The 23,895-nt window shown below is 40.4% G+C and overlaps 1 protein-coding gene across 1 annotated transcript in view; it reads right to left on the bottom strand.

Annotated features, from left to right (window-relative positions):
- ccser1 (coiled-coil serine-rich protein 1) overlaps positions 1-23,895 on the bottom strand; it is a 1,034,597-nt gene that overhangs the window by 127,950 nt on the left and 882,752 nt on the right. Inside the window, exon 10 of the mRNA XM_067994468.1 lies at positions 7,231-7,276. Coding sequence (XP_067850569.1) covers positions 7,268-7,276 — 9 coding nt within the window. The 3' untranslated portion in view covers positions 7,231-7,267. The remainder of the gene's footprint in view (positions 1-7,230; positions 7,277-23,895) is intronic.

The following is a 23,895-nucleotide window of genomic DNA, read 5'->3' as shown; positions in this document are numbered from 1 at the left end:
GTGCAGTGAATATTGAAAAATGATGTGGGTCGGAGCACATGACTGTAAAGGAACCTGCGCCGATTTTCCTCCATTAATTGCATTAGAGAAAAATCAGGTGGGTTCCTTTACAGGCACACGTTCTGACCAGTCTGGTTGCGATCCTGTGCGCCCGGGCGCAGACCCAGGAAAAGCCCCACCACTACTTTATTTTACCTACGCAACAGAGACTGCACTTCAAGGAAATTAATTGGTTGTGAAGTCTGTGAGGTGCTCAGGATGTTACAATTTCTTTCTCCTTCTTCCTTTATCAACCTTATGATTTCCTGAGCCGAAATGGCTGGATTTTGAGTTTATGCACAGACATCATTCACCCATGAAGAATCCATTCAACACATCTGCCAATTCCTGATTCTCTATTTATTAAGATTGATCTGAAGAGTCTATTTCATACATCTACAAATCTATGATCCTCTCTTCCTACTCAACTCTTTGAGGAACTGCCTTTCCTTTAACCCTCCATCTATAATGGTGAAACATCCATTTGGATCCCTCCTGCTATGACATTACATTTCCTACATTACAACAATGACTATACTTTAAAAGCACTTCACTGGCTGTAAAGCGCTTTGGGATGTCCTGAGGTCATGAAAGGCGCTAGAGAAATGCAATTTTTTCTTTCTTAATTGCTATCTGCCTGTCAATTGTCCTTTGATCTCTTCTAAGGTTGGCTTCAGGTATCCGAAACCAATTTTGGACACTTCCACTCCTCACTAATTTTTGTTTCCTTGTAACCCTCATCAATTTCCACTTGATTCTTTATTCAGCCATTGTGATCAAGGTTTAGCCCTAGGTCTGCATTTTTTTTAATAGATTACCCTTAACAATAGGCGGGGACAGATATAAAGACATCAGCACGGTATGTGTGGCATGAAAAAAATCCCTCCATGAATCCAGTAATAATCTCTGTAATGGGTCTTTACATTAAGAAGATCTTTGTATAAAGTCCTACAAAAGTAGCAATTACAAAGTAGCTTTATTAGAACTGCTAATATTCTGAGAGATGATCATTAAGATGATCATTAATTTCAAAACTGGAAATAGACTTTTTAATGGAAGTCAATGGCCTAGAAAATGCTTAGAAAAGAATGGTGAGCTCAACGGCGCTCTCCGTTGTTAGTGGTGAAATGGAGAAGCAAGTTCCGGCGCTCGCACTTGCGCAGTGAAACGCGGGGATCTGGAACTTGTTCTTCCTGGTTCGCCAGCAACATGACAGCTTCGCATTAATGGGATACCGCAGGCTGCAATCAGTGAAATCATTGAACCGGTGCCAACTTGCTCATCTGCCCAGCTGGAAAGTAACTAATATCTCCACAAAACAGGTACGCTTTAAAATATTAGATCTGAACTAAGTTTTAACAGCACAGTAAGTCTTAATGTCTGCCAACCAACTAAAAATTAACTTTTAAAAATGTAGAGTCACATTACTCCTTATTTTAATAGTTTTCAGTCATTAAAAAAAATTAATTAAAAAATTTAAAAAAATGTCTCTTATTTAATTCAATTACTTCTTACACTTTTTTTTCCCACTGTCTATAACTGTTTTTACACTGATTTTAATGTTATACCTTTCACTTCCTGGATTTCTCATTACAAGCCTGCAGAAAATGTTTGCAGCTTGTCAAAAATGCTGCAATTGATTGGTCGAGGGGAGAGAGTGATCCTCTCGCTCCTCCCATGGGTCCTAGCGTCGCTGGAGCAAACGCTGGGCTCTTCTCTGCTTCCTATTTGAGGAAGTGCACCCAGTAAGTTAGTGGGTTAGAATAAATCTATGGAGCGGTGAGGAGTGTTGTTTCGCTGCTCTGAGCGATTTCTGGGCCTTTGTGTATTCTGCAGTAGGAATCTAAGCATGTGAAGGAATGGTTCATTGGAAACGTTATTCAGACCACAGCATGATTAATCTTTTAATTATACCATACACAATATTATTTCCATGAAATGCTTTTTAAAGTTCATAGAGATTATGTTGTAATTGAAAACAGGCAATGTAGAAAAATCGGAAGGAAGGAAGGAAGGAAGGGAGGATGGGAGGGAGAGAAGGAGGAAGGAAAGAAGGAAGGAAAGAAGAAAGGAAAAGGAAGGAAAGAAAGCAAGCAAGAAAGACTTGCATTTATTTAGTGGCTTTCATGACCTCAGGGCATCCCAAAGCGCTTTCCAGCCAATGAAGTACTTTTTGAATTGTAGTCACTGTTGTAATGTCGGAGATGTGGCAGCCAATTTGCGCACAAAAAAGTCCCACAAACAGCAATAAATTAAATGACCAGAGCATCTGTTTTTTTTTAGTGATATTGGGTTAGGGATAAATATTGGCCAGGACACTGGGGAGAACACCCCTGCTCATCTACAAAATAGCACCATGGGATCTTTTATATCCACCTGAAAGGGTAGACAGGGTCTCGGTTTAACGTCTCATCTCAAAGACGGCACCTCCAACAGTGTAGCGCTTCCTCAGTACTGCATTCAGTACTGTGCTCAAGTCTCTGTGGAACCATTCCGCAATCAATTCACTGAGATAACGCCCTTTTACAATGAAACATATACATGTGGGAAATCTGATTGCTGGTGAGGAGGAGGAAGACACGTTGCATTGTGGTTGGTTTATGTCAATTCCAATTCCTTGCAGTATTGTTCTGTTACTCTAGCTCCTTCACTCAGGTGAAAATGTTCTACTAAACTGCACCAGTACTAAGGAATAGGTAGTTTGTAAGATATTCTTACGAGCAGTACTGGGGGCTCCAATCTGTGGAGTACTCATGATAAAGAGAATTGGCCACTATTTAAATATGCGGACAAAGTAGCCATCTAAGACTCTGGCGGAAAAGCTACTTCCCTCATCACCACATTAGCCTTAAAACTTGAATCAAAATTTCAGACCTTGGAAAGTCAAATTTGATATCCGCATTCACTCAAACTCTCATTCCTAAAATGTGGGTGCGGTGACCGTGTGACACATGCTTATCGTCACAGCCAGACGTAAAACGCTCACACTTGAATCAGCCCGTTATGAATTATGGGGGTGAATTTCCGCAGAGGCTCCCCAGTCACCTGCGGTAACTTCGGCAGAAGAGCCAATGCAAACCCCAGGAACAGCACCATTTACACCATTTATTTGGTGTGGCGTTCGTGGCTCTTCCACCAATGTAACGGCAGACGAGCGGGAGAACCCCAACGTAAATTCACCAGAACGACTGGTGCTATTTTCTCCCACTAATCGTAAATGGTGTTCGACCTACCTCTTTAATCGTTTTTGAAGATGTTGTAAAACGATGAAAAGACTATTTGTAGAGAATAATTCAATTTACTGAAGAAAAAATATTTGTTCCCATGGAATGTGATTACGCTGGAGAATTAGGTAAATGCCACTCTTGAATGCTACTTTAATAGAAATGCTTTTTGTGATTATGTATAAACTCTATAACAAAGAATGAAAATGCAATGTCAATCAATATCCCTTAAAAGATGCATGAAGTATAAACCTTTTCCACAACCCATACTTTTCAATAGGACACACACAATATTGTGCCATTATGTCATACCCCTCGCATAGCCAAGCCCAATAAGCAGCAGACTGACAGTAGGACCCAGCCTGATATCCTGCACAGGGTTGTCAAGCAAAGTCACATGACTTAGCATCCAGCCATCATCTAGAGACAAATGGTTCAAAGTCTTATTCGGTGTTCTTATTGTGAGCCGTGAATGATGCTTCTAATAATTATTATGGTTGAAAACTTATTAAATCTTCAGAGATGTGGACAACATTGGGGCAGGTATTTAAGCCATAATTTCAAACGATATAGTGCTTCCCTCCAAAATATTTCAACCATTTGACAATCTCACTAACATTAAACAGTGCCAAAGACATGGTCATTTGTAGCATATTTTTTCAAGTACAATCTTTACTTCCATACACTTGACATATATTCAAAATAATTGATATAATTTAATAAAGTATGATGTTACCGTTATGTGAATGCATTTTCATTAATAACATTTTATATCTTTTGGCTCGAGGAGTCCACACTGCCTTAGAGAATAATTAATGTTTTCAAAAATATTTGATGCCTCTTTATATTTTACGCATGTATTTAATATCATCTGTATTAGTGATATATATCCGACTCCCTCTGTGGATCAGCTGGTTAAGGTGGTGAGTAACTCAAGCGCACGGATCAGGAAGGTTCTGCATTTAGTCGACAGTCTGTGCTGAGTCAGCTGATATCAGCCAGTGCGTAAGTGAAAGGACTTCAGTTCACCCCAGTCTCCCTGGGACTGGCAGTGGAGACATTAGGCGGGGCCTCCTCCTCTTCATCACGATCCACCGACCGCTGCTGGAACTGTGCATGTGCGGATGCTGGGTAAGGCACTTTTGGGTTTAGCTGCAGTGCCTGCGGCCGAATGGCCTTCTGACACTCAGGGAAGAAACTGGCCTTGGGAGGTGTCGTATCGGCCACCTGTTATACGCCCCACTTGATATTCGGTCTCATTATATCGAGCTGGGCGTATAATGGGCAGCTGATGCGACACCGCCCGTTTTGCACACTGCCCAAGGCCAATTTCTCCCCCTCGCTGCTTCGACTTACACATGTAAAATGGTCACTTGCATGAGCCACCAGAAGGCTACTGGGTGCCTGTGGAACTGTAATGAACCAACAGCAACAATTTGCATTTATATAGTGCCTTTAACATAGCGAAACCTCCCGCGGCGCTTCATAAAAATGGACGCTGAGCCAAAGAAGGAACGATAAACAAAAGCGTGGTCAAAGAGGTGGGTTTTAAGGAGGATCTTAAAGGAAGAGAGGGGTTTAAAGAGGGAATTCCAGAGTGTGGGGACTGGATGGCTGAAGGCACGCTGCGAATGATGGGCCAAGGGAGGGGGAAATGCACAAGAGTCTAGACTCAGAGGAATGGACAGCTCTGGGGGGCTGGAGGAGGTTACAGAGATAGGGAGGGGCGAAGAGTCAAATTCTGCAGGGTGACAGAAGGGGAGAGAATTGAAAGAAAAAAGGAAAATAAATCAATTTTTTGGAAGATGGCATCATATTTTTGACAGGTACAATAAATATTAATGTGTGCCTTATTATCTCGCATTAGAAAAAAATGGTTTGCAATCAATAAAGGAATCAATGGTTTGGGTAAGGCAGCTCATTTTCACTGATAGCTGACCTCTAATGAATGCATTTTACAGATAATTCCACAGAAGTACATCATTGATAGGCATGCTGGTAGTATGAGAGATGAAAGTCCAGAATTTACTACTGGTGATCGTAACGGAATGAGTGCTTCACATGTTTGTACAAAATTCCTCCGTCTGTTATTTTAATGGAGGTGTTTTTTGACCATTTAAAATAAACAGATGAAAGCTACGTTACGATAGCAATCAAAGGAATGCCACGTGAACATTCGATCTGCCAATATCGCAGCCTTCATTGATACTGAAATTCCTTCGTCCTTTTTGGGGTCGCTGGGTCAACATCCTGAAACTCCCTGTCTAACAATACTGTGGGAGTACCTTCACCACATGACTGCAGCGGTTTAAGAAGGTGGCTCACCGCCACCTTCTCAAGGGCAACTAGAGATTACATAGAATGTGCAGCACAGAAACAGGCCATTCAGCCCAACTGGTCCATGTTTATGCTCCACACGAGCCTCCTCCCACCCCTCTTCATCCAACCCAATCAGCTTAACTTTCTACTCTTTTCTCCCTCGTGTTTATCTGGCTTACCTTTAAATGTTATTCGGCTTAACTACTCCAAATGGTAGCGCGTTCCACATTCTGACCACTCTCTGAGTGAAGAAGTTTCTCTTGAGCTCCCTATCAGATTTATTGGTGACTATCTGATATTTATTGTGCCTAGTTTTGGTCTCCCCCACAAGTGGAGACATCTTCTCCACTGCCTAGGCCCTAAGCTCTGGGATTGCCTCCCGTGACCTCTCCGCCTCTCAACCTCTCTCACCTCCTTCAAGACGCTCCTTAAAACCTACCTCTATGATCAAGCTTTTGGTCACCTGTCCTAATTTCTCCTTATATAGCTCGGTGTCAAATATTGTTTGATAGCGCACCTGTGAAGTGCCTTGGGGCTGTTTTACTACGTTAAAGGCGCTATATAAATGCAAGCTGTCGTCGTTGTTAACTCCAATATGCCCAAGTCTCCTTGATCTTTTTTGTCCGTCCATCAAACCTTCGTTCAAATGAATTTCCGTCCCCGACTCTCCAACGCATGCATCCTTCAGTTGCACTTGTTTGGAGGGTCTCTTCACATTGCAACCAGATTTTCAGGCGCAGCAGGAAAGAAAGTGATTCTTCTGGTGTTTACTTGCAATTTTTTGAGTGTTTTTAAAAAAAAAAATTATCCTCAGTGTGACCTACTTTATATTTTCTGTTCCTTTGAATGGATTTTAATGGCCTAAGTGTAAGCCACGTTAAAAATTGAAAAGCTTCCCCAATTGCCGGTTCTTAAAAAAGCTGTACCTAATGTGCATGAATGATGGTTAAATGAGTTGAAACTTAAATTTTCATGCTTAAAGAAGAAATATATTAATGTGGGTTCGGTGCTTTCCTTGGGCTCCGATTGATAATGCTGATTTGTGCCCATTTTAAGTTCCGATGCATTCTAACGATATCGGGAGGGTACTTGGGCGTAACTTGACATCGGCAAAATGGCCGCAACATTGGACGCATTTTCGAGTCTATCTTCTGGGTTGTGCCCAAGGAGGAAACTCCAAGCTATTGTTCTTTGCCCACCATTATAACATACCTGGGTGCGCAACCCGCACCAATGTACAATGGCTTTAGATGAGTAAAAGCACGATTCCATTGAGCGAAATACAATTCTATTGCATTTACTGGGAAGCTATAGATAAGTACATGAGGGGGAAAGGAATAGAAGCATATGTTGACAAGGTGAGATGAAGTAAGGTGGGAGGAGGCTCATGTGGAGCATAAACACTGGCGGAGACCAGTTGGACCAAGTGGCCTGTTTCTATGCTGTAAAATTCTATGTAATTGTATGTAAGACATTAGAGCTGGTGGTTAAACAGAATACAATATAAACACACCAAAACTTTGCAAAGAACAAAAGATTTGCAACAAACTTCACAAAAGACAAAACAGTGTTGTAATGAAAGTCATTCAATAAGCAATGTGGGCTACTGATAAAAGGTTAATGGATTGCACTTTAGCTTGTATCATACCTGAAGACCTGGGACTTCCTTCAGACTGTTGTAATGATTAGCCTAGCTGTAGCAGCGAATACGGAATGAGATGAAATGGATGGAAAAAACAAAAGAACAAAAGAAAAGCAAAATGAGACACATAAAACATGGGAAATGTAAATAAATCCAAACAGAAAAACAATAATTAACTTAAACGTTTAGTGAACGAGAAAAAAACACATTGTTGGCTTAGTTGAAATGAAAACATCTATTAAGTGTAGAATGCAGCAGCACACTCCATAACGGACAGATAAGCAGAAACAACAAGTTTTCATCACAATTAAACACCACCAGAAATGACAGTTTACCACATAACACACATTGGCACAAAAAAAACGTCGCCTTCAAACAGCTGAGGATTTCTGATTGCTCTGAGATTGCAGTATATACCTTCCAGGGTGCCCAGTGTAATGACTGGGAGCTATGTGCACACAGATTACAAATAACTCAAACAGTGATCTGGGTGCTGCTCGGGACCAGAAAGTCAAGAGTTTCATATAAAGGTTCCCTGAGCTATTTGACACAAATCTCTGACTAGATTTAACTGAGGAAATATGTCATGCGTTGCATTGGGTGGGTGATTTATTAACTTGACTGGCTTTAGAAGCAGTGCATTCAGAATACATCCAGAAGAAACACTTTCAGTTCAGGTCACCTTGACCTTAATAGAGTGCAGTTATATAGCACTGAGAGTACAAGTAGGCTGATGTATTCTCTTTAATTTACATCATCCACGTTGATTCAAACAACAGAATCAGAAAACCTTTTCCTTTGAACAACCCCCAATCACGCGATTGAGTGAGCACTGTCGAGCACCCAAACTGAAGCCTGGCATCACACTATCCTGTACACCCTACGGTCTGGACAAACTAGCTGGAGGAACTTCATTGAAATATAACTATAATATATTGGAAAGCTTATGTCCGCGCACTCTTCCATTACAAATTCATATGTCCACATTTATAATAGTAACTGACTATGCAAACTTGCCACATTGTAATTACACCATCTCACCAATAGTGGCATTGTCGTGCCTCTGTTTTGCATTTCTCAGCTCCTCAGCCTGTACTGCAAAAAACTTTTATGTTCCAGCTAATTCTATTTCTTTGCTTCTCAAATTTCAGTAAGTTTTGCCATTTGGCGATAAACCTATATCTTATTAAAAATCTTGCATCTGCGTTCACTTGCTGTGTTCGAAAGCTTATTTACCATTGTTACATTTTTGTCAACTTTTTGCCATTGTAAGTTCTTATGTCCACATTTATAATGGGATCTGCCTATGTAAAATCATTACATTGTAACTGCACAACCTGGCCACCAAGTGGCTTTTTCACATAAATCACTCAAAATACCTTTAGAAAATTTTTCAACTGAAAACTTTTGAACCACCATTTTTTCAGTAACAATCGGGAGTGATGTAAAACGCTAGTAGCTGTTTTACACTATTGCACAAAGTCACCCATGGTTAACACGTGAAGCAAATTGATTAGCAATAATAGATAACCAAAGTATTAAATAAAACCAAAGTTAAATTATATGGCTTTAAAATGGAGGACTGAATTATATCTGCATCCCATGTCGAATTATATCCTCCTTCAGCTGAATACTACACTTGCTCTTGTCTCTCCGTATACAACACCATGGGAGATTGACTAGTGTTTAAACAATAGTACAGATAAGATAAATTACTTCAAAGTAAGCCAGGAAAATTGTAATTGAGGGCATATGTTCAAATTTGTAAAACAAAACAAATGTAAACATATTGGGAAGAACTTTTTTACTCAAGAGTAATAAATTATAGAATGATACAGCACAGAAGGAGGCCATTCAGCCCATCTTGTCTGTGCTGGCTCTTTAAAAGCTATCCAATTAGTCCCACTCCCCAGCTCTTTGCCCATGGCTCTGCAAATGTTTCCTTTTCAAGTATATATCCAATTTCCTTTTGAAAGTTACTACTGAATCTGCTTCCACCACCCTTTCAGGTAGTGCATTCCAGATCATGACAACCCGCCGAGTAAAATCATTTCTCTTCATTTCCCCACTGGATTTTTTGCCAATTATCTTAAATGTATGACCTCTGGTTACCTACTCTCCTGCCATTAGAAACAGTTTCTCTCCATCTACTCGATCAAAACCCCTCATCATTTTGAACACCTCTATCAAATCTCCCCTTAACCTTCTCTGCTCCAAGGAGAACAATCCCAGCTTATCTAGTCTCTCCGCATGACTGAAGTCCCTCATCCCTGGCGCCATTCTAGTAAATCTCCTCTGCACCCTCTCGAAGGCCTTGACATCCTTCCTGAAGAGTGGTGCCCAGATTTGGACACAATATTCTAGCTGAGGCCTAACCAGTGGTTTATAAAAGTTGACCATAACGTCCTTGCTTTTGTACTCTATGCCTCTGTTTATGTATGCTTATTTAACAAGTTTATCAACTTGTCCTGCCACCTTCAAAAATTTGTGTATGTGAACCCCTAGGTCCTCCCTGTTCCTGTACCCCTTTAAAATTGTACCATTTAATTTATAATGCCTCTCCTCATTTTTCCTTCCAAAATTCATCACTGTTTATCTGAAATGTTGAGAATAATTTGCTTGTTTATGTAATAAATAAAGAGACATTCAAAGTAATATTGTTAAGATAGGAGAGTTAGGGTATTTAGGGTACCAGAAGGATGAGCTTCAGTGGATTATCTTCATCTTTGACTTTTCTTATGTCTGATAGTAAACTTTAGTTAAACAGTCTCCAGTTCCAAGAAGAACTAGCAAACCTGAAGTTGAAGCAATTTCCTGACATGATTAGGCAATCGAGCCAAATGTTTTTTTTGCCAGCACTGAAATTGGACAGATGATTCAGGATGTTTGCAGGGAATGGGACTGACCTTTCCTAAGAACACATTTTTAATTCCAGTTAATTTAGCAAAATGTCTTTGCTAAACAAAAAAATTGTTTTAGTCCAAAACATCTATTAATTACTTTAGTCTGTGTGCAAAACTTTATACCGACATGGAAGTGATAATCCTTCACTTTTTTATTAGCCATTCGATACCCACAGGCAGTACAGGATTTCACAATAAGCCACAGAATACTTACAGTCTAAAGACTATTAGCTTCTCCCCTTTCAACACTACCTTATTAAATCAACAAGTATCACAAACATTAAAGTCACCAGGGCAAATACTCATCTATTCAAGCTCATGCGCTAATTTTACTGCCAAGTCATGGGCAAATGTGCCCGACTTGTGTCCAGGTGCATAAACATCATTTGCTGTTAATGCGTTAAGGCAGTGGGACAAAAGAACAATCAGAAAATTAACACTATTCAGCAATGCACCTGAGACACTAGCACTTTAGAGTATGCTTAGTGGTCAATTTATGAGTTTTAAGCAAGAAGAATGAATAGCTGGAGCCCTTCTTCAGTAGGTCACTATTACCATCAATTCCTCAAATTTAAAGATTAATTTTGCATAGATTCAGCTTTGGCTCCCTTACTTGACTCCTACTTCTTATGGGAGGAAAATGGCATTGCTTAAAGGCAAACATTTTACTCAAAGCAATCTTCTGAGGGAGCTGAGGGGCTACAATAGGAAGCACAGCTGGATTATTTTTATTTGCCCAAGACAATTTCTTCCTAGATGCAAATCCTAGATAGATAGAAACATCAACACATAGATAAATAGGGTCTTCCAAGATATGAGCTTACAAAAACGATGCACAAGAAAAGAACCACTGGTCCATTTAGCCTGTCCCATACTTTTGACTCTGCGTTCAGTCTATGTTGAGTGAACGTGAAAAGTCATGATATAAACCATACTTACTAACTTGTTTGACCAATTTCCTTGACTTTTCGTAGCATCTTTCATCCCAAGTGTACCGTGGACTGTACAATGACATAGGATTCTCTTCAAAGATGAAAAGCATTTGTTGGACATACTGAGCTTTGAATTCCACAAGAAAGGCCATTAGTTAAGCTCAAAGCTATGGGGATTCAGGCTAAATCTTGGGAATGGATAAAACTTTGGCTGAAGGGCAGATAACAATGGGCACAATATTTGTTAGAGGAATTATGTTGGGGTGGTGGAGTGGGAGGAAGTAATTGAGTGAGGTGCCCCAGACATTGGTGTTTGGACCACTACTGTTACTAATTTAGATTAATGACTTGAATTTAGAAACTCAATGCAAACTGGTCAAATTTGCAGATGATATGAAATGACGAGGGGCAGCAGATTTCAAGGAAATAGCTCGGAAATTGAAAAATGAGTTGGACAGATTATATAAATTGGCAGAAAATGACAAGAGTGAATTTAATGTAAACAAATGTAAAGTACTGCACATATGGAGGAAACATGGCATTGAAATAGCTCTGGGATAACGTTGAAAGATTCAAAGCTCAATCTGTCCAACAAATGCCGAGCAATCACGAAAGCCAACAAAATGCTGAACTATTAGCCAAAACAGTAGCATACGAGTAAGATGAAGTCATGCTCAAACTGTACGATGCTCTGGTCACACCACACCTTGAGCACTGAGACCCAATGGAAATATTCGAGCGTTGAAGGTGGTGCAGAGACATGAGACTGATCTCTAGTGATAAATAATTCTGAATTATGAGGAACGACCAAGAAACTTGGGCTTTTCACCCTTGAAAGGAAGCATGTGAGAGATGATCTTGTGGAGTGTATAACATCACAAACTGTATGGAAAAGGTTAAATTATTTTAAATCAATTTGCAAGAGTCAGGCAAAGGTCACAGGTTCAAACCTATAAAAGGCAAATTTAGGATTAATTAAATGAGAAGAAGTTCTTCTTCACACTGAGTGGTCATTACATGGAATGGACTTGCAGATTGCACAGTGGAAGCAAAAACCCTGGAATCATTTAATAAACAACTGGATGCCACCATGAGGGCACATTAAAGTCTGTCCCGATGGATGGACTTAGATGGGCTGAGTGGCCCTGTAATTATCTTGTGAACATCGTGATTAAAAAGGGATGCTCCACTGAAACTATAGAGTACCCCTGCAAAAGATCTGCATTTTAGCTTTGCAGACACAAGAAGAGTTAATATTACATAAGAACATAAGAGAAAGGAGGAGTAGGCCATTTGGCCCCTCAAGCCTGCTCCGCCATTCAAGATCATGGCTGATCTTCTACCTCAACTCCGCTTTCCCACCCTCTCCCCATATCCCTTGATTCCCTTGGTGTCCAAAAATCTATCGATCTCAGACTTGAATATATTCAACGTCTGAGCATCCATAGTCCTCTGGGGTAAAGAATTCTAAAGAGTCACAACCCTCTGTGTGAACAAATTTTTCCTCACCTTGGTCCCAAATGGCCGATTCCTTATCTTGAGGCTATGACCCCTAGTTCTAGACTCTCCAGCCAGGGGAAACAGCCTCTCAACATCAAGCCCTCTCAGAATTTTATATGTTTCGATGAGATCACCTCTCATTCTTCTAAATTCCAGAGAATATAGGCCCATTCTACTCAATCTCTCCTCATAAAACAACCCTCTCATTCCAGGAATCAATCTAGTGAACCTTCATTGCACCCCCTCTAAGGCAAGTATATCCTTCCTTAGGAAAGGAGACCAAAACTGTACACAGTAATCCAATTGCAGCAAGATCTCCTTACTCTTATACTCCAAACCCTTTGCAATAAAGGCCAACATACCATTTGCCTTCCTAATTGTTTGCTGTACCTGCATGTTAACTTTCTGTGATTTGTGTACAAGGACCCCCAAATTCCTCTGACTGCCAACATTTCTTAGTCTCTCACCTTTTAAAAAATATTCTGCTTTTCTATTCTTCCTACCAAAGTGGATAATTTCACATTTCCCCGCATTATACTCCACTCACTTAACCTGTCTGTGTCCCTTTGCAGCCTCTTTGTGTCCTCCTCACAGCTTATTTTCCCACCTAACTTTGTATCGTCAGCAAACTTGGATACATTACACTCGGTTCCCTCATCTAAGTCATTAATGTAGATTGTAAACAGCTGAGGCCCAAGCAATGATCCTTGCGGTTGCAACCTGCCAATCTGAAAATGACCCGTTTATTCTACTGTCTGTTTTCTGTCTGTTAACCAATCCTCAATCCTTGCTAATATACTACCCCCGATCCCATGAGCCCTAATCTTATGTAACAAAGTCTACCTTTGATGTCAGGGAATACACTTAACAATATGTACAAATCTGAGCCTGGATTTGTTGATTACATGAGTCACCAGTCATGCACAATATTGCAAGATCATTCCTGCCATTTCAATATTCAACAAATTCTTAATGTTATTTTGTGATCGTAGCACCATTGTGACGAGCCATGTCTTATTGCATTGTGTAACTATTTTCCATCAATTTTTTTTTAAACACAGTACTCCATCTTTTATTCTAACAATCTACAATAGCAAGGTATGAAATAATATATTCGACAAAAGCACCTTGATTGACTGAATTTCCAGATATTTATATTCAGTTCTGGATAGACGCTATTATTTAAACCTGGGCAATGCTTTTTGAATGAGTAAAAGATGAGAGAAATAGAATCAGAGCAGAAACAGAAATCTGGAATCAAAAAGTAACAATAGACTCATCCCGTGTTTGCCAGGGAGTTACAGCTAACAGGCAGATGAAGGATCTCGTCTTCAGTCTCATCTTTTAAATAGAAGCAACTGCCGTCAATTCTTCTGTACAGTGTAGGCGGTGGCCAATTGTATAATGTGACTGAAGCCATGTAGGCCAGAGTTTATCTCCTCAACAAGCTTCTGTGAAGGTCTGTTATAGTATAAGACTTGCTCTACACAAGCATTGCTCAAAAAATTGAATCTTTTTCATCTTGGTTCGATAACAGTAGAATCATACGGGTAGAAAGCATTCTGGGAAATGTCTCCGGGACCCAGGCTCAATGCTGCGCGAACAGCGAGCGGCCAAATCAAGAGGTCCGAGGAACTGAGTCCTCGTCTACATGCTCGAGGTGAGCTACCAGCGCTGGCTGTGCCTCCGCAGGCAGCTCGCTTGATGAGAGAAACTAATTTAGGGCCTTCTGCCTCACAGGCGGGGATGATAAAAAAAATTGATCACAACTTTTCGATGGCCGCTGAAGAATCCTGAGCCTGCCCCGCTCTTTGATAACTAACTTTGTAAAAGGGGGTCTTCAACTGGTGTTAGGTCCCTAACTAATAGATTGAATAGATTAATAGATCCGCCCAGGACACCTAAAAAATGGGCCCCACAAATTTAACAGTGGAACCAACGCCTGCGCAGATTGGGCACAGGCCCAAAAAACGGGTGCGACAAATACCAATTTCTACCCCATAAACTCGGAGAGATAGAAACTATTTTGATATGAGGAATGGTGCACTGGTGCGGCAATAACATCTGTATTAAAAATGGGAGGGAGAGCTGTGAAGCATTGGATGCTGGCAATAGATTGGTCAATCTTTTGGGATTTTGACAATTTTATTATTTGAAAGCCTCAGAAATACTTTCTAAATTAACCTACTCTCCAAATTAATTTCCATAAATGCATTTGCAGACAATAATCAAACATGATGTTTCAATCCCCACAGTCCAAGTATCTGTTTGGACAACTCCTGGCAAGAATTTGGATTTTGTATGTAGGAACATAGGAACATGAGTAGGCCATTCAGCCCCTCGTGCCTGCTCCGCCATTTGATAAGATCATGGCTGATCTGTGATCTAGCTCCATATACCTGCCTTTGGCCCATATCCCTTAATACCTTTGGTTGCCAAAAAGCTATCTATCTCAGATTTAAATTCAGCAATTGAGCTAGTATCAATTGCCATTTGCGGAAGAGAGTTCCAAACTTCTACAACCCTTTGTGCGTAGAAATGTTTTCTAATCTCGCTCCTGAAAGATCTGGCTCTAATTTTTAGACTGTGCCCCCTACTCCTAAAATCTCCAACCAGCGGAAATAGTTTCTCTCTATCCACCCTATCTGTTCCCCATAATATCTTATAAACTTCGATCAGATCACCCCTTAACCTTCTAAACCCCAGAGAATACAACCCCAATTTGTGTAATCTCTCCTCGTAACTTAACCCAATGTGCTTGAGTATTGTGGAGTTCAAGTCAGTTAAAGTTCTACACTGTGGGCCTTGCAGTTCTTCATGCCCATGAAGAGCAGTTTGCCCAAAGTCAACGTGTTCTTCACAGGTATTTCTGCCAGAATCCCATGAATAACAGAGGGAAGAGAGAGATAAGATTATTTTGGCTATCATGCAGCCTGTTTTATCTCTGACCTTATGCAACTTTTGTTAAATAAACAGCAGAGCCTCGCTTGTACCAGGCCAGGAAGGATGTGTGATGGGTGGAGTAACCTTTAAATAACAAGTTAACAGGTTGCTTGGTGCTCAACACATTTACATATAGTACAGTGGGCACTGTTACAGATTGGCTCACATCATTGTATCTTGGCAGCATTTTTTCATGGCAAGCTACTGATTAAACCTTTTGTGCTTGCAGAGGGAGAGAAGCAAGAAGTCACTCATGGCACTGTCTGACATCACACACAAGAGACGTGATGATTCATTTTGGCGTAACTTATAGAATTGCTTTTGGTCACCTGTCCTAATATCTCCTTCTGTGGCTGATAACGCACCTGTGAAACGCTTTGAGATGTTTTACTACGTGCAAGTTGTTGTTGTTGCATAACTACAGGCATTCATAAACTGAGGTCACCTGACGAAGGAGCAAAGCTCCGAAAGCTTGTGATTTCAAATAAAGCTGCTGGACTATAACCTGGTGTTGTAAGACTCCGTACATTTGTCCACCCCAGTCCATCACCGGCATCTCCACATCGGGGTTTATGAGGCCTGTTATAGCAACCCAACCCCTGACTGGCTGAGGTCAGCTACCTCGGCGCAGACCTGGGCCCACAACTTGAACGTTCACCGTCTGCGTACCTCAGAAAGTCAGTAATTCGCAACCTTTCCGGCTGGGCCCCACCAAAAGAATTCTGACAGCTTCTCTTCACCCACCAGCTCAGGACATCGGCCTGCTTGTTAATGGGCTTCCTTCTGCGACACAGAATTTTAAATGGCTCAAATGGGGAAGGGGGGGGGGGGGTGAGGGGGGAGGGCGAGCAGTCAGGGAGTGGGTGTCAACTCTTCGTTGTCCAAAAGCCGGAAGGTTTTTGCATTCCACTCCTGAGCAAAGATTCTACAAAGATTCTCCCTGCTTCCCCCAAATGTAGATCAAGTAAAACGCCAGAAATCCTATTTAATCTTCCAGCCTACATTTTACAGATTCAACTATTGTCTTTCTTTAGAATGACATTTCAATGGTTCCAGTGGTTTAATATTCAATCACTTCTGTCTGTACTTATCTTTAAAGCCGTGAACTCTATTCTTAACCAGATGTTCAGCCAGTTCTTCTTAAAGATGTTAATCAACACAGCATATCCACAAATCTATTCCACACATCCACTACACAGAGTGGGAAGAAATAGTTTCCAATCTCAATTTTTGCTACAGGCTTGTTCATTTAACAGTAATGTCCCTTAGTTTTGTGCTCACAGACCAGGTTAAGTGATCAACGTTATCAATTCCTCTCCAAAATTCAAATATCTTCTCAATCTTTTTTTCTCCTAACAAAAACAAGTTCGATTCTGTGATCTCCCTTTATAATTCAGTCCTTACTTTGAGCTGAGAATTATCCTTCTTTGTCTCCTCAAAAAATTATTTCCCATGCAGTCTGTATGTGTAAAACTACAGACAATATTCCAATTATAGCCTCACTAGTAACTTGAACAGGGTTAGAATAACTTGGTTCATGTTACAGTCAAATGTTATTGAGATACATCCCTGTACATGATTGACCTTGATGAAAACAACTTCACAGTGATGTGACACTTCAAGCAAATAAAGAAAGAAAGATTGCATTTATATAGTGCCTTTCATGACCTCAGGATGCCCCAAAGCATTTTGCACACAATGAAGTACTTTTCAAATCTGGTCACTGTTGTACTGTAGGAAACGTAGCAGCCAATTTGCGCACAGCAAGTTCCCACAAACAGTAATGTGATAATGATAATGTTTCAGTGATGTTGGTTGAGGGATAAATATTGTCCAGGACACTGGGGAGAACTCCCCTGTGTAGAGCTATGGACAAGTATCACTTTGTATGGCCAGGGAAAGGTAGACTGCCAGAGAAATTGAGTCTTTGAATTTTAATTTCCCCCCAGAGATACTAGGAAACTAAAATAGCAACAACAACAACAATTTGCATTTATATAGCGCCTTTAATGTAATAAAACATCTCAAGGCTCTTCACAGGAGCGTTATCAAACAAAATTTGACACTGAGCTACACAAGGAGATATTAGGACAGGTGACCAAAAGCTTGGTCAAAGAGGTAGGTTTTAAGGAGCATCTTAAAGGAGGAGAGAGAGGTAGAGAGGCGAGAAGGTTTAGGGAGGGAATTCCAGAGCTTAGGGCCTAAGCAGCTGAAGGCACGACCGCCAATGGTGGAGCGATTAAAATTGGGGATGCGCAAGAGGCAAGAATTGGAGGAGTGCAGAGATTTTGGAGGGTTGTAGGGCTGGGGAAGGTTACAGATATAGGGAGGGGCGAGGTCATGGAGGGATGTGAACACAAGGATGAAAATTTGAAAATCGAGGCGTTCCCAGAATGCAATATTGGTGGCCCCTGTTGCGTAATTATCATTAGCAAAACTGAATTGGCAGATATGTTATTGGTTTAACGTCTCACCTGAAAGACAGTACATCCAATAATGCAGTATTCTCTCAGTGCTGTACTGAAGTGTCAAGCTGGATATGTCCAAGTCCTAGTGTGAGGCTTCAACCCACAACCTTCTGACTCAGAGATGAGAGTACTACTAACTGAGCCAAGCTGACACAAATAAAGTGAAGTGTTTATAGACTGTGAAAGTAATTAGCTTAACTTTCTCATTCCAGGCTTTCCTACGTTCGAAAACAAATGATCTTGGGCTTGCCCATGCAATGCCGTTACCATGTGAAATAGTTCACATTCTGATAGTAAATCAGCTAGGTCTTCACTTAACCAGCAACAGCAACAGCTTTGACATAAGATCGCACGGCACTATTCGAAGAAGAGCAGGGGAGTTCTCCCCAGTGTCCTGGCCAAAATTTACGCCTCCTATTTCTTATGGGATACGGGGAGCGGGCAGGAAATTGGACATGAATTTAGATTTGAGGTTAGGATCAGATCAGCCATGATCTTATTGAATGGCGGAGCAGGCTTGAGGGGCCGATTGGCCTACTCCTGCTCCTATTTCTTATGTTCTAAACCCCAACACCGAAAACAGATGATCTGGTCATTTATCTCATTGCTGTTTGTGGGACCTTAATGCACAAATTGGCTGTCGTGTTTCGTACATTACAGCAGTGACTACATTTCAAAAGTACACCATTGGTTGTAAAACGCTTTGAGACGTTCTGAGGTGGAGAAAGGCAAGTCTTCCTTTCTTTTTCTTTTGACATTGCACCTTTAGCTCAGAAAAACAACCAAAGGTGCTGCACAGAAGTGTAATAAGATAAGTAATACTTATTTCCTTGGAACATCAGTGTAATATAGTTTGCATCAGTGATCACCAACAATGCTCGGATCTCATTCAGGTAAAATATTGGAAGTTGGGAATGATAAACACGAGCACTGAGTAAATAAATATTTGGCATTAGGTTTTCTTTAAACTAATCTTTTTGTATGTCAGTGACAAATTGCTCTATGACCATTATGGTTAATAACCAGTCCTCACATCTCACTCAGTAACATCAGTATGATGAAGCCTACATGGTGAGAAATTGTTTTTAAAGCATGGATGATTCTTCCATTCATCAGAGTGTGAAGGCGCTCAACTTATCATCTCTTGCATTCAAAAGGACTACAAGAAATCTCGTTCTAGCTTAGAGAGCACATATACACTTTACTCCTGGCTCCCGTTCAAAAGACCGCTTCCAAAAAAGTTTCCACCTCATTGAAATACTTGTTCTGGTAAAAGACAGGGCTGCAGGATTCTCCATGGTGCCCAATGTCAACATATAATTGCATCCAGATGTTGAACTGCATCCCGTAACAGTATGTCCTTGGGTCAATTCAGCTGGCTGGTTGACTGTGGGAGACGTCACATTTTCCAGCCTTGCTAAAACGATTCTGATTTCATGATACTTGTGTACAGAAATGCTGCAGGTAATCACACGTCCATTGGCTATGACTTCACCAATTCAACTTAAAATCACCATGCAATTTCATCTGATTGCCTTAAGCTTCAGAAAAAAAAACATGAAACACTCTGAAATGCAATTCGTTTTGGTGATTTTGTTGGCAGGGTCTAAAATCAGCTTCATTCATGCAATTAACATCAGGCTCAAGAACTTGCCCTACAGTATTTTGGAGACAGGAATGTTTAACAGGATTTATTATTTCCTTTTACACAACATGCTTGGACCGTCAAAGTATATAAGATACCAAATGGTACAGATAAGGTAGATCCAGAATATTAATTCAAAGTAATGTCATAATGTTCAGCAACCTTGATTTTCAGCCAGCTTCTGGAGTGGTTAATGAAGGATATACCTGGGCAGTACAAAAACTGTTTTGTCCTTCCAGTAATTGCCCAACAGTTACGTATAGCAGCTCATCCATGTGGAACTTCAAATTAAATAGACACCACTTCCAATTTTAAATTTTTCTGAATGATTAAATCCAAAAGTTTAAAGTGACCCTAGCCCTCTTACAGCACCATCTCGGGATGTGATGTAGGTATTCTTATGTAGCATATAACAGGAGTTTGAACCTTGGGAAAAAATATCAGACAATGGAATTGGTACATTATTATTTCCTGTCCCCAAGAAGCTCTGTTCCTCTGATCCTGTCCCTGTGCTTTTCCTTCAAAGCTTCATTCCCTTCACCCTTTGATTTAGATGGCCTGCTAGAACCTCAATTTCTCCAATGTGTTCCTCTTTTCTGGGCTCCATAGTTTAGTTAGATCCATAAACTATGGATAGTTCGATCCATAGTTTATGGATCTAACTATCCATAAACTCCAACTTTTTCAAAACTCAGCTGCCATATCTTCTGCCGCACTTGGTCCCATTTGCCCATCTCCCCCATCCTTGCTGACCTATTTTGGCTCCCTCAACTCATGAAACCTAAAATCCTCATCCTCATCTTCAAATCTCTCAAAGACCTTGCCCCACCCTATCTTTGCAACCTCTTCCACCTCCCCACACCCCATGGTCCTCTGACTCTGGCCTTTTGTCCATCCCGCCCATCCCTTCACCCTGGTGTCAGAACCTTCGGCTACATCGACCCTGCTCTCTCTGGAATCCCCTCCGCCTCTGTTTCTCTTTTCAACTTTAAAAACTGTCTCAAATCTTTCTTTTGGAACAAGCTTTTATTCACCTGTCCCTCCATGGCTCATTCATTCCTTTACTCTCTGCAAAGCACCTTTGCAATGGTTTCGATATTAACGGCACAATATAAGTACAAGTTGTTGTCTATTCCCAGTTTCCTTTACTCCACATGCCTCTGGTACTGTCCAATGAATCTCTCCTGTTCCAAAAAACCTGTTGTACTCACTCCATCAAATTAATTCCTTCCTGGCCTCTTGATGGACCCGAGTGCCCAGCACTCAGATGCCCTAGAAATCTGGGTAACCAATAATAGAGTGCTGACATGCTGAATCTGCAGTTAGCACCGACCATGGGGTGAGATTTTCTTTATGTATTATGTCTAATGAAGTTATAAACCTGTTCTTTATAAAGAGGTTTATGATTTTGTAACACCAATGCACAAAGGCAATCTACCTCGAGACTGATGGAAAACAAGTGAATACAAAGTTATTACTTCAAGTCTCAAAACTGAGTGCCTTGTGATGCAATATCAAAAATGAAGTCAGAAAATTTGAGCCCAACAGATTTTTCAAACATTAAAACAAAAAGTGCTGGTAACACTCGGCAGGTCAGGCAAGATCTATGGAGGGAGAAACAGGGTTAATGTTTCAGGTCATTGACCAAGGTTCTGACGAAAGGTCATTGACCTGAAACGTCAACCCTACCTTGCTCTCTCCACAGATGTTGCCTGACCTGCTGAGCCTTTCCAACACTTTTTGTTTTCATTTCAAATTTTCAGCGCCTGCATTATTTTATTTCATGATTTTTCAAAACACTGGTTGAATAGCGGTAGTTATTTTTAAAAAGACACAAACTCTGTTGGTGATATCAAAGTATGAGTGTTTAACATGTTCACGTGACATTCCTCTGTCAGCTATTTTAAATTAGGCATTAATCCATAAATGAGTTCATGTCCGCGCTAAAATAGCAGGGAATTATCACACAAACAGGTTAAACATTTGCCTGCTAATATCGCCAACAATGATTTATTGGCTATAAACTCCATCTGAAAGCTTTTATGTGAATGTTGCGCCTTGAAATATATTCACTGCAGGAAAGTTGTGTACCATCAATATTCAACTTGTCACTCACCACAATAAGCCACTGGCTAGTTTTTCAATATTCGTTGTTGAAAACTTTCAGTATTGGATACCTATCTATTCATCTCTGCAATGGGTTTCAGTACTGAATGGGTATCTACTGCAATATCTGCAATTGGTTTCAGTATTGAATGCCGATCTACTCAGATCTGCAATGGATTTCAGTATTGAAAGCTTATCTACTCAGATCTGCAATGGACTTCAGTATTGAATGCTTATCTACTCAGATCTGCAATGGACTTCAGTGTTGAATGCATATATTTATATCTGCAATGAGTTTCAGTATTAAATGCCAATATACTCAGATCTGCAATGGGTTTCAGTACTGAATGCCGATTTACTCAGATCTGCAATGGGTTTTAGTGTTGAATGCATATCTATTCATATCTGCAGTGGGTTTCAGTACAGAATGCCTATCTACTGCATATCTGCAATGGGTTTCGGTCCTGAAATACCCATCCATTCATATCTGCAATAGATTTCATCATTGAATTTTGAAGTGTTATTGTAGCAGGGTCAACAAGCAGTAACGAGTACTAATTGGAAAACAAACATGATTTTAAAAAAAGTAAATGACAAAGTGACTCATCATCAGAGACCAGTGTTTACATTGCCTGAAGTGATGAAGTCGGTGATAATAATTGCTACTTGAATTATTGCATGTTTTAAAGCAAATAACAAATTATTGATGTCACATTATCCGCTCAGGTTTTCCCATTATCCTCTTGGGTTTTAGCTAAAATTTGTGCTAAAATTAACCACAAATTACCTTGTTACTATGGTGCATAATTTATGCCTTTTTCTTGCTGCTCCCAAGGACAATTAAACCCTGAAATTACACACTTTTTAAATTTTCAGATTAGTGAAGAGCAATATGGGCTTAGATTTTCTAATTACTTTAAGGTTCAGGATAATCCACCATGTTAATTGGAAAATCTAGGATGCAATTCCCCACATAGTGAGATGCCAAACTCAGATAGGCCATGAATGTGTTGAATGGAAACAAAGGGCTTCCAAAAATTTAAGGAAAACAGAGGGGCAGAGGAGGGAAGAAAGTTAACCCAGGTCATCCTTCTACACCTCATAGTAGGCCATTTGCAAAGGGCTGCGAGCAGATTATCCACCCCACCTCACAGCTGGAAAATAACTCTGGGAGAAAGAAGGACAAATCAGGACACTACAGCTGGCATCAGTGCCCCTCGGCTAGGGAGGGGGAAGGACAGTCAAGGTTCCTGCTCCTGATCACTATTCCAGTATTCCCGACACAAAGTGCACCTGTTGGATTAGGGCAGAATCAGGTTCAGCTGTGATGCCCTTGCTATTGCATTGTCTGCCACTTGGGCAAACTACTGGTGAGCATCCAATGCCTGTTTTCCTGTAATTTAGCAAGGAGTTGACAGAGAGAAAATTGGTAAGAAAAAAAGAAAGCTGAAAAAATTGAGGAGCAATAAATACATTGATTGGACGAAATTGGTACCTTTGTTCTTAAAAAAAAATACAATGACACATTATTAACTCTAATAGTGAAAAAGTCTGAAAGATTTTTATCTCAGGTAGATGATGAAAGTATTATGTAATCCTCTAGCATCACTTAAACTTATAGATCTACATTTGAAAGCATTCATACATGAGCTGTTCCTTATTTACGAAGGGATATCTTTCTGCTCAAAGAAGCTTATTAACTTTGACTTTCTACCACAATGTGCACAACACGGATGCTCCCCTTCCACAGCTATCTAAGGGCAAGTAAATGCAATATTCCGTTTCAGATCACCCTCCTCATTTCCTTTGTTCAAAGTTTACATTTAAAATGCTGAGGGATTGGAGAGGGAGACGTGACCCTTTCAGATGTTTCTTGGCGCTGCACAATTTTGTTTCCCAGCTTCCTTTGGAACCTGTTCCTTCTTCACGTTGACCTCCATTGTGGAGCGTGCTCAGAGATGATGGGTTAAGAATCCAATAGGGAAAGTCTACCCAGTGATATCAAAGATTGGTAAAAATATAAGCTCACTCCAATTTCTCAAAGCAGCAGATGTATTAAATAACAATCGTTAAATAACTTCATGTGATAAGTTTTGTGATGGATATAGTTTAAAGTAGATTCACAGCATGTAAATGGTGCCCTTAAACTGCTTATCATGCTTCGACTACTTTGG

Source organism: Heptranchias perlo, chromosome 1, assembly GCF_035084215.1.
Source record: "Heptranchias perlo isolate sHepPer1 chromosome 1, sHepPer1.hap1, whole genome shotgun sequence".
Classification (NCBI taxonomy): Eukaryota; Metazoa; Chordata; class Chondrichthyes; order Hexanchiformes; family Hexanchidae; genus Heptranchias; species Heptranchias perlo.
This window is presented reverse-complemented; position numbering and strand designations above follow the sequence as displayed.